Source organism: Malaclemys terrapin, chromosome 4, assembly GCF_027887155.1.
Source record: "Malaclemys terrapin pileata isolate rMalTer1 chromosome 4, rMalTer1.hap1, whole genome shotgun sequence".
Lineage (NCBI taxonomy): Eukaryota > Metazoa > Chordata > Testudines > Emydidae > Malaclemys > Malaclemys terrapin.
Window position 1 is genome coordinate 122,909,861 of NC_071508.1, and position 12,524 is coordinate 122,922,384.

General features: G+C 38.1%; 1 protein-coding gene across 1 annotated transcript in view; it reads right to left on the reverse strand.

Annotated features, from left to right (window-relative positions):
• PPP4R3A (protein phosphatase 4 regulatory subunit 3A) overlaps positions 1-12,524 on the reverse strand; it is a 69,040-nt gene continuing 56,516 nt past the window's right edge. Inside the window, exons 11-15 of the mRNA XM_054026750.1 lie at positions 10,020-10,189; positions 8,557-8,699; positions 5,855-6,045; positions 5,057-5,283; positions 1-964 (exon numbers count right to left, since the gene is read on the reverse strand). Of these exons, the coding sequence (XP_053882725.1) occupies positions 851-964; positions 5,057-5,283; positions 5,855-6,045; positions 8,557-8,699; positions 10,020-10,189 (845 nt within the window). The 3' untranslated portion in view covers positions 1-850. The remainder of the gene's footprint in view (positions 965-5,056; positions 5,284-5,854; positions 6,046-8,556; positions 8,700-10,019; positions 10,190-12,524) is intronic.

A 12,524-nucleotide genomic window follows, 5' to 3' on the forward strand; every position in this document is an offset into this window, starting at 1 on the left:
TAAAAACTATACCATCTTCCATAAAATCCTACACATATTAAGATTTGTGATGCAGAACAAAATTACACAGGGTGAAACAGGTACCAGCACAACAGTGAGATTATATTACATCAAAAAAATTTTAATGGTCCCAAATATATACTCAACAACTAAGCATACACTCAGGGGGCAAAATAAAATAAAATAAAATAAAATTATGACACAAAAAGTGACCACATCTAGAATTCCACTCAATCTTTAATCAAGAAGGGACAGACAAATCCCCCACCGCCAAAAAAATTCTGCAGTTTAAAGGGCAAAAGGGAACAGATAAAAAAAGAGGAAACTTTATGTTCAGGCCCTCCCCCATAGAGGTTTTTAAAACCTGTTGCAGCTTGACTAAAATGTTCAGAATGTATGATTTCAAAGGCAGGTCTCTTTATACAAAGAAACTGCTGGCATTCTTAGTGAAGAATTATGGCAAGACAGCCTTTTCTTCAAAAGTCTCATACATTGTCCAAGAAAGCATACTCTGATTGTAGTAACTGACCAGCCAATCCAGAGTTCCATGAACAAAACTCCTGCCCTGTTGGCTTTTTATTTTTTCCATTTCCTTCCCTGAGAAAAGGGCAATGTGTGGTCCAAGCTGGAGAGCTCAAAGGCATAAGTCTTCCCCCTAAATGTAATATTTTCCCCTTCTTCTGCTCCTTTGAATTGGCACTTGATTAGCAGAAATCCATTTGTATAGATTGAACTGTGTCACACACAGTAATTCACAAAAGATTGCTGCTTTGTTGTGTATTATTATTTTTAATTTGAAAAATTAGTAGTTTTTCCTTCCCCAACTGGAATTGATATTAGACAGTTGCCATTATGACGACTCAAGTTTTGCTTTCTTTGACAAAGGTACAGTTTCTTCCTTATCTTCATCTTCATCATCCTCTTCATCATCATCAGGATAATCTACAAGCCCCACTAGGCCTCCCTGTGAAGAAATACAAATAATTAAGACGTACACAAAAATGAACCAAATATTGCTCAATCCCAGAGAACTAGAAAATGTTATTACCACAAGAATATTGATAAGTCTGAAGTTTTGTAAAAAAAAAAAAAAAACAAAAACCCAACTCCAACATGCACAAAAGCAATGTCTTTTGGAAGTGCTGATTACAATAAGTCCAAAAAAAAAAAAAAAAAAGTTCTACCCCTCCAAACAATCCTACCTATGGGGATAATTTGGGTAGAAATTAAAGAAAATGCAAACTACTTGGCAAAAAATTGTCACTGCAGCTCTATCTGTACAAAGATGGAAATTTCCTTTACCTAGGATAGTTGACTGGACTGCAGCAATGAGCGATCTGGCAGAACTTCAGAGACAATATGGAACATCCTTCAAATTGAATTATCAATTAGGATAATTTTATAATATGGTCTCTTTTTACTAACACTAATTTAAAAGTAGTAATAGAAATTTTAAATATATGTTTATTATATGCAAAGTAGCTATATTAATATGATGTGAAGGTTACAAAATTTAAACAATTTTAGGAAATTCAAAATTAGAAGTATCTCTAGTAACATTAACTCATCTACATTGAACATACTGACCAAAACGTTCCAATTCAGATGCCTATGGTTAGGCATCTACATCTATATTTAGGCACCTAAATATGTGACTTGATCTTAGGAGGTGGTAAGCACCCACAACTCCCACTTACTACAATAATTTTCCAATTTCTGGAATTTAGTCAACACATGACTACAAAGAGTTGTGGGCACCAAGCATCTCTGAAGATCAAGCCCCTTGTTTAGGTGCCTAACTTTAGACATCCAAGTTAGAAAATTTTGGCCATTGCATACTGAAGCATAAATGCAACAAGTATATTGTATACAATATACATACACAATATACAGTCATATTTTATACAGCATAACACTGTATATACATTATCTATATAAAATAATGTGAGCAAATAAATGTTACTAGAAAGCCTAATTCCAATGTTATTTCTAATGGGTGTATAGAAGAATAAAGTGATAACAGCATTTTTAGAGAAAAATGTTCAGAATCCACAGACATACTATTGTATTAAATTAGGAGGAAGATACCTTATACAGAAAGACCATTGTTGCATTGCATTAACAGATAACCCAACAAACTGCACAATAGTAGTGTAAATATAATCTTTTCATAGTACTGTGGACCATTTGACATTTAAAACAGTCTAATAATTCAAATGCAAGACCATATCTACAGCTAGATTTATTGCTGGGTGGGGTGTGGGATCGAGGAAGAGGGGTTGTCAGGATCAGGAAACTGTCAATGAACTAAGTATTGTAGTTAAGATTCATTTTTGATTTGGCTTTTCAGCTTATGAGTTATAAAACAAAAACTAATTTATAGAATACTAAAAAAAAAGGGAACAGGAGTACTTGTGGCACCTTAGAGACTAACAAATTTATTAGAGCATAAGCTTTCTGGACTACAGCCCACTTCTTCGGATGCATCTAATAAATTTGTTAGTCTCTAAGGTGCCACAAGTACTCCTGTTCTTCTTTTTGCGGATACAGACTAACACGGCTGCTACTCTGAAACCTAAAAAAAAGGGCAGTATCATTCCCCGAATATCTGTAAATCAAGGGGAGTTTTCTACATGTAGATACTGTTATTCCAGAACAGAACCATTAGCTTCCTTTGTGGCACTATCCTACTCTCCCATATTCCTCCACGTACTCAGTGACCCAAGCATGCAGAGGGGTAGGGAGATGTGCAATCCCTGTATTCATGTTTTAGTGGAATCCCCTCTGTTCTGAAGAGCAACTAATGTAAGGAACGTCCTAAAGATGTCGGAGTTTTAACTCTTCTCTGCTGCTAGGGAGAGCAGCAGGGCTACTAGAGGCTGGTGAGGGAACAAAAGCCTCCACGTGGATAGGGAATCTGTTGGAGACAGAGTTAAATTCCATGAATACCTGATCTACTGCTTCTTCCATGGGTGGGACAAATCTGCCACCCCCCTCTTCCCTACAGAAGAACTTGGAGGACTCGTTTTTAAGGGAATCTCACAATAGTTCTCTTTCCAATCAGGATTCCCTGCTGCAGGTCTATGACTGGTAGAAGAAAACTTTTAGTAAGACAGAACAAAAATGAGATTGGAGGTGAAGAAAAAGCATCCAGACTTTTAAAAACTAATGATATGGCGTCATTTCCAGGCTTCCGGGAAAACACATGACTAGAGAAAGATCCAAGCAACTTTTCAGAAATGGAAGAATTCAGTACTACAGTCGCTTCTGGTTTTCTTAGTTGGTTTCTATTACCATGAAATTCTGCTCTCCATATATTTCTTTTCCCACTGTGAAAACCGATTTTGATAATACACAAGTATTAACTACATTTTGTCCTAAAATTATATTTAACTGCATTTACAAATTGTTGTTGGAGTTTTAATATGCTCCTTCTGGATATTTCATACAGGATATTTGATACTAAACTGCTCAAGATAGTTAAGACCAAAGCAGACTGTGATGAACTTCAAAAAGATCTCACAAAACTAAGTGATTGGGCAACAAAATGGCAAATGAAATTTAATGTGGATAAATGTAAAGTAATGCACATTGGAAAAAATAACCCCAACTATACATACAATATGATGGGGGCTAATTTAGCTACAAGAAGTCAGGAAAAAGATCTTGGGAGTCATCGTGGATAGTTCCCTGAAGATGTCCGCGCAGTGTGCAGAGGTGGTCAAAAAAGCAAACAGGATGTTAGGGATCATTAAAAAGGGGATGGAGAATAAGACTGAGAATATATTATTGCCCTTATATAAATCAATGGTACGCCCACATCTCGAATACTGCGTACAGATGTGGTCTCCTCATCTAAAAAAAGATATACTGGCACTAGAAAAGGTTCAGAAAAGGGCAACTAAAATGATTAAGTGTTTGGAACGGGTCCCATATGAGGAGAGATTAAAGAGGCTAGGACTCTTCAGCTTGGAAAAGAGGAGACTAAGGGGGGATATGATAGAGGTATATAAAATCATGAGTGATGTGGAGAAAGTGGATAAGGAAAAGTTATTTACTTATTCCCATAATACAAAAACTAGGGGTCATCAAATGAAACTAATAGGCAGCAGGTTTAAAACAAATAAAAGGAAGTTCTTCTTCACGCAGCGCACAGTCAACTTGTGGAACTCCTTACCTGAGGAGGTGGTGAAGGCTAGGACTATAACAGCATTTAAAAGAGAACTGGATAAATTCATGGTGGTTAAGCCCATTAATGGCTATTAGCCAGGATGGGTAAGGAATGGTGTCCCTAGCCTCTGTTTGTCAGAGGATGGAGATGGATGGCAGGAGAGAGATCACTTAATCTCTGTTTGGTCCACTCCCTCTGGGGCACCTGGCATTGGCCACTGTCGGTAGACAGGATACTGGGCTAGATGGACCTTTGGTCTGACCCAGTACAGCCGTTCTTATGTAAGTACTGATAATCCTTTTTAATGATTTTTTTATTAGTTTAGTGTGCTGCACCTGAAAACTGACAGTCAATTGAAAAAAAAGCTGAAATTTCTTTCAAAGCAAAATTTTAATAATCACATGTGTGTTGTGGCATACAGCAACTGTCTCCAAGAATATATGGCCACAGCTAATAAAATAACTGTAGGATTCTCGACACTGCTGTAAGAATTACTGTTAGGGACATATGTTGGTGTGCAGCAAAATTTGGTAATATTTCCATTAACTCTGTCAACTGCAAACTATTTCTGCCCCCCGCCCCCAGTATTCCTATGCCACCCAATGAATGTAGATTACCTTTTATTGTGGACGATAAAAAGCAAACGAAAATGGAGAACACATTAAAAAAAATACTTCATACTTAAGATTTGTTTTTAAAGTTGTGCACAAGTTTGTGCACAAAAATTTATTTAAATACTCCTTTTGTTTATATTAGGTCAAGGCTCTTCAAAAGTGCTAGAGACCAGGAAAACATATGAAGGAAATAACTCAAATTTATGTAGATGATCAGATGGGCTCTAAATCTGCTAGAATAAAAATTTGACCAATGGCAGCTGAAAAATACCTTGGTAGTAATAGCTGCCATCTGAGATGTGCTTTTAGAAACTGATCCCGGTGATCCTGGCGATCCTGGTGATCCTGGCGATCCTGGCGAGCCAGACAAGTTACTTGCAGATGATTGGCTGGTAAGGTTAGTTTTTGTACCACTAGAGAAGGAAAGTTTGAAACTTGGGCTCTGACGACCTGAAAGATTAGTTTTCAGAAGGACCTCCTTTTCTTCACTCTCTTTCACTGTAGAAAAGAAATATACTTTTGAGTGATACCCCAGTGACTTTTGTAAATAAATGTGAGTTATGAAATGTTTAATATTTTGCTACAAAAGTTACATCTGTCTAACTTCACTTGTATCTTGGTGGAAGGAGTTAAATGAATATATTTTTATAGTAACTTGTATTACTGTAATGCCTAGCAGCCCTTGTCACAGACCAGGACCCCATTGGGTACTATTTCAGTGATATTATTTGTTGAATGTACAAAGAAGCTGACTAAATATAAATTAAGCAAATAGCATATGGACAACTTGATTATTCAGCTGGGATTTTTTCATTTCAGTCCTTTAAGAAAAACAGGCAAATTTATTCAGAGAACATTATTTTTGCACTATTATGTCTTTATATAGATATGAATAAAACCTAAAATGGTTTGAGTTTAGTTGCATGTAGCAAGTTCTAAAACTAAAAATAAGGCTTTATATGAAAATACAGGCAAACCCTTGACTATAGCAGAAATAATCCTTCCTTAAAAATAAGCCCAGGCCTTCATTTAAACTAGATACATGGCCATTCTCCTTCCAGTCACTTACATTTTTTCCTTTCCATGAATTTACTAATAGGGTCCATGATATCTTCATCATTTTTAGTTTTGTCAGAGGGGGGCACCACTGCTTCGCCATCCTCCATATCATCTTCATCACTATTAAACCACATTTCCTCCTCATCTTCTAGGGTTCTTGCATCTCTCCGGTATCTATGATTTCTCAAGATGGAGCGCATACTGTGGAACAAGTAGGTTTTAAGGGTTTTGAGACTCAAGTATCACTTTAAGTTTACATAAATATTGGAATAAACCAGCACGGCATACGTTTACACAATTTAAGCTTATAATGTGATAAAAGAACTATCAATATATTTTTTTAAAGTATATTTATTTACTTCATGTGGACTACATAAAGAAATCCAACAAGAGAAATTTTTTTAGTATAGAGCACAGTAAAACCTCACTAATAAGCACATTCACACATACTTCACCATTCTCTCCAAAGGTGCTGTAAGTCTTAAATTACTAAGAATAGTCTAGTACAAGCAAATTGTGGAGTACGGTCATAATACTAATCTACAATTGCCAAAATAAACAAAGGACATTTTTAATGTATTATCGTCTTATAGTGCAAATTATTATACTTTATTGATAAATGAAAATTCAGTCAATTTATACAAATATTATAATAACAGATGTCATGAACAAGGTGTCAGTATTGTCAACTCGCACAATTTTATTGTGAATCTGAAGGTTAGTGTATTTTTTTTAAAGTCCAGCTCCTGAAGCCAGGAAATTCATTCATGTTTCATTAAAAAAAAGTAAGTTTCTACCGCTTCCGAGTGCAGAGAAAAATCTTAAAAACATGAGCCCTCTACACTCAAAAATCAGGAGGCAAATAAAAAGAATCCAAAACGTTTTGTTTTCAACCTCTCATGTTTTTTGTGGCCTGACTCATATTTTAATACTTGCGACGGGCAATAGTGCGGTCTTGCTGTGTCTGTATGTACAGTACCACTTTTAATTTTGTTGAATTTAGAATTCTGATAAGTTTAGAAGTTTTCATCTTAAATCAAACTTAAGTCCTACACCCTTGTGAGTATTCTGGAGCTCACACTCTCTCAAGTTGTGGACCTGTCTTAACCAAAGTACTTCTTGCACTAAACCACATAATTGAATCTTTGCTATTTTTGCATGCTTCACTTAGGGTCAGCTAGTGGCCTGGCTTACGAGACCACAAATGAATGTAAATGACAGCAAGACATTCCCCTCCCATGCTGCCTCCGAATAGGAAGGCTGCCCCCATATCCACTATAGACATAGGAGGAGGAAAGTTAGGCCAACTGTGCCTCTCAGGGCCATAATTCTTTCCTTGGGCTGCTCTCAGGCAGCACAACTATGAGCTATCCCTTAGCCTGGGCTAAACGCAAAGGACAATTTAGCTCGTAGTGTTTTGTTTTTTTCTAACTGAATAAGAGAGGGGGATTTCTTCTGTGTTAGGCTAATGCCATAAAGGGGCAAAGAGAATTTTGTTTATTTTTTTAGTTAAGGGGAATGCACCTCTAAATCAGATTTTTCTATGCTGACAAATCAATAAATTAAGTAGAGATAATGTGGTGCCTTTAAATGTGGGAATAACAGTCAACAAAACAGCTCCTCAGATGTGAAATCTACAATACGACTGAATGTTCGCCCCTCCCACACGCATGTTAATATAAAAGCTCTAGGGTTTGAGTTTTACGTATATTGAAATGCTCAGTTTACCAGGCATTAGATAAATATTATTACTCTGAATTATTAGTAACACAACATATTAGCACAAAGTACTGTATATTCTAGCACACTCTAGAACATAGTAGTTCTATTAAAAACAGTTCTGGCATTTTAAAACAAATCTGCTGTAATCCTGCTCCTTTGCTTAAATTTTCAGACACTCAACTGAAATATCAGAGTTAAGAAACCTCTCAGAATGAAGTCAAATATACATTAAAATAACATAGCATGATCTGAAATTAGGGTGGCTGGATGCCGGTCGAAAAGAGGACCTCACGGTGTCCGGTCAGATCTACTGACTGGACACCGAAAGTTCAGTTACTGCAGATGGGAGAGACTGGAAGGTGCTGAGTCATCACCCGCGCCAGCTCCTACTCAGCCACGGCTGCCTCCTACCTGCATCAGGTAGTTGCAGCTGCCAGCACCGGCTAAGCAGGTTAAGTCCCTCCTGACCCATGCAGAGTGGAAGAGCAGCATGAGACAGGGGGAGGGAGAAAGAGGAGTAAGTGGGGGGTAGAGTCTCAGGAGGAAGAGGTGGGGCAGGGGCAAGGCCTGGGGGGGGGGAAGAGGCGGGGCATGGCAGAGCCTCAGAGGGAAGTGGGAGAATAGGGGAGGTTCTGGCACTCCCACTGGAGTGTCCAGTTTTTATATATTACCAAGTTGGCAACTCTATCTGAAATTTAAACTTCTAGAATGGGTAACATGCATAATTTCATTCAAATGTGTTCTCAATGTGTTCAAACCACAATATAAATAATTCAAAAATATCAGTTGAACACTGACCAAGTGTTTGAGCAACACAGATCTGGAAATCACACTATCAATCAGATCTGTTCAGCAAGACCTGAGCTGCAAACAGCAAAGGGTCTGAATTATTTATGGCTGCCCTGCTAGTGCACAGAAATCCAAATGCCTATATCCTCAAAGACAATTTATCATGGAAGTATTAATGAATACATTTAAATGTATATTTACCTGTCAAGTTTGGGATTATCTTGTCTTTCCCTTTGTTGTTCAAATCGTAGTTTCAATCCTTTGAATGTCTGCACATAATCTACATCTTCCAGTGCTTTCCAGTAATTCTCAATTACATGAGCGGTTAATGATTTTATATCTTCCTATAAGAAAAGTACAATCAAAAACACAGTGACCTTTTAATTCTTCAAGACAATTAATTTATCTTGTTACTGTAATAAAAATACAGCAGGATATAACTGAAAGATATGGAAAAGATGCAATATTCCTAAAATGCCTTCAAAGTATGGCATACTAATTTATTTAATTAAAAAAAAACCATTGTATATACCAGTGTAGCTGAAATCTGGTACTTAACTTCTGATAAATAATTTGATAAAAAGAGAACAGTAACAGTTTTGTATTAATAAATTCTTCTAAACTTTAAGTAAAAAAAACTGTCTACAAAGCCAGTATAAAAACAATGAAAGCAACTCCAAAAAAATTAAGATCTCTGTATGGCAATTTACACATATTTTTACAAGTCAGTCAGTCTACTTATATCTGTTGTAATAACTAAACAAGGAAGTCAATACCTTTATTTTCCCTCTCTCCCTCCTAGAATAAACAACAATCACCCCTCAACAAAAAAAGGAAAACAAAGAAATTATATCTTTATGTCAGAGGGAAGACAAGGGGAAATTTGACTCCCCTGAAATGGTGCTACCAACAATGACTATCCCAGGCCTTGACTACCTTGGGGCCCCCCCATGTAAGTGGGATGATCCCCATCACAGAGAGTTACTAAAGCTCCAGGATATGTTACATTTCCCAAGTAATTCCTACAGAACTAGTGGGGAATGATGAATGTCCTCCAGACCCCTACCCCAACCCAACATCAGGCTGCCCCTCCCCCTTGTGGATCTTAAAACCAGACAGCATCTTGCCAGGGTCTGGGTGAAGGTGGCAGGTGGAGGAACAGTTCTCTGGAGGGAACTGACTAGTCCCTTATTGCCCAGCCAGAAATCTTGGGGGCCAATATTTATATCAGTTAGATTAACACACTTCTCCATATTCTTTAGTATTATTATAGTTGCACCAGAGCACACAATTAGTGTGTCCATGTGTGAAATTTCAAGTCACATCTATTCTTTAATATTTTCCAGAAAAAAATAATTAAATCCAGAGTTAGTTTATACAGCGGTTGCATTTTTAAGTCTGGGCACAATGGAGAGCAACTTCAACACTATACATACACTGAATGTAGAGCTTTGACAACAAAGGCAGTGTTTTCAAACAGTGGTACATACAAAACTTCACTTAAATTATGGATTTCTAGTGGTCACGTTATTATGATGCTTTCATTTGAACAACATCAGAAGTAAGTGGGCATCCATAATTGTATCATAAATTAAAGTCTATTTAACTCGAAGTATACATGATGTAATATAAACATTAAATTGTCAATTCAAGACAGTACTCACCACCCTAATAAATTCAAACATCTCTATTATAGCAGAGTTCATCAGATTATAGCGGGATCCATTGTTGAGAAATGCTTTGACCACAGGTTCAAACAAAAAGCTTTTCATTATATAGCGGTTGTAGAATTCATCCTTCAACCCAATTATCTTTCTCTTAAAACGAAGGGCACCTGAAACAAAGAAATGGTTGTTAAAAAGCCATGAATTTTTAATATTTTACATTTAAAAGCAAAAAAAACCCAGCAATTGTTCCAAGTTGACTACAAGAAGGATACTCCCAATCCCAACTATCACGGAGCTTTACATTATTGGTAATGGATTACGTACTCAAATATCCAGTACCCTGTGGATTAAATCTACAGTAGCTCTTGAAACTAGAACTGAAATGTAATGACATTTTATATTACTGGGGGGAAAAAATCCTTCAGAGTAATCCTATATTCATAGGTCATCTCTATTCAGTGAACATGCTTTAACAAAACAGAATGCTGTAAATTAGGCACATTTCATAATTACACTACTAGTGTGTAACTGAAACAACTGTTCAAGTTTAAAAGAAAAACATTTAACAATGCAGGAATCATTGACAATATTCATGGTTGGGTTATGATGTGATCATTTTTTTTTTTTTTTATCATTTTGGAGCAGACACTGTCAACCTTACTGTGCTATGCTTTTGAGATTTAGAAACCCATTGGAATTTAGACAGGGACTACCTAATTTATTTAACTTGTGATCAAAAGTCAAAGATAAACTACTGGTATTCCCTGTGCCATCCACCCTTTCATGACCAAATTCTAAACATATTTTCCTCCAATCAGATTTTTGCTCATAATTTCTATTTTCCAATGAGAGTCTTCAATCTATTTCAGGGGTTGGCAACGTTGGGCACGCGGCTCGCCAGGGTCAGCACCCGGGCGAGCTGGGCCAGTTTTATTTACCTGCTGACGTGGCAGGTTCGGCCGATTGTGGCCCCCACTGGCTGTGGTTCGCCGTCTGGGCCAATGGGGGCGGCGAGAAGCCGTGGCCAGCACATCACTCGCCCGCGCTGCTTCTCGCCGCCCCCATTGGCCCGGGACGGCGAACCGCGGCCAGTGGGGGCCGCGATCGGCCGAACTTGCCACGTCAGCAGGTAAATAAAACTGGCCCAGCCCGCCAGGGTGCTGACCCTGGCGAGCCGCATGCCGAATGTTGCCGACCCCTGATCTATTTAATTATTTTTGTATTCGTTTTTGAAATGTAAATCTTTTATTTTAAAATGAGAAATGGCATTTTCTCTCTCTTTCAAACGCACAGTGGAGACTTGATCTATTTACATCTCCTTCAAGGCTCTCCCTTCTGAGGAACTCCAGCACTCCCTTAGCATTTGAGGTCTCACAGTACCTTACTGTGCATAACTGAGGGCTTGCTTCTCTACACTTACAGCGCTGCACCAGTGCAGCTACGCTACTGTAGTCTTAGGGAATACGCTACCTATGCCAACAGGAGAGCTTCTCCTGTCAGCACAGGCACTCCACCTCCCTGAGAGGCAGTAGCTATAAACTTGACATAGTGCTGTCTACACCAGAAGTTAGGTCAGTATAACTGCATTGCCCAGGGATGGGGATTTTCTACACTTCTGAGCAACGTAGTTATACTGACATAAGTTTGTACTGTAGACCAGGGCTAATGCAGGTAACCTTCCCTCCATTGTTTTATGAAAAGCGATGAAAATGGACCAACTATACATGTCTGAAATGTCGTTACTGGAGGGCTTTGATTCTGACAGAATGATTTTCAATGGAACTCTCAAAAAGCTCTCCTCACTCCAAGCTATTTATTTCCCTATGAATTTTCAACTTTCTATCCTACTCTTTATTCACATTTACAAGTAACTTTTTGCAAAGTAGTAACAACTGCTCAATTAGGCTACGTCTACACTACGGGAGGGGGATCGATTTCAGATACGCAAATTCAGCTACGGGACTAGCATAGCTGAATTAGACGTATCTGATCCGACTTACCCCGCTGTGAGGACGGAGGCAAATCGACCGCCGTGGCTCCCCCGTCGACAGCGCTTACGCCTACCTGGGCTGGTGGAGTATGCGCGTCGATTCGGGGATTGATTTATCGCGTCCCAAGGAGACGTGATAAATCGATCCCTGAGAGATCGATTTCTACCCTCCGATCCTGGCGGGTAGTGAAGACAAGCCCTTAGTCACTTAACTTTTTGGAGTGTGGGTCTTCACACCATTAGTCTTGACAATGAAATGAATTTTCTTTACATGGTTGTGCAAAGCTCATTGACATTTACCACCAGAAGTGCTTTCTCTCCAGAATGAAGTACTATCATTAGCACAACAAAGGTCTTGTCTATAAGGTGCATTACTCCACATCTGAGAGGTGTTAATTCTAGAGTGCACTAGGTTGTCACATACTAACCAGCCAACGTGAACCATGCTGATGCACATTAAAAGTTTTCTCATGTGTGTTAACATAATTCTGCTTTAAATGGGACTATGTTAA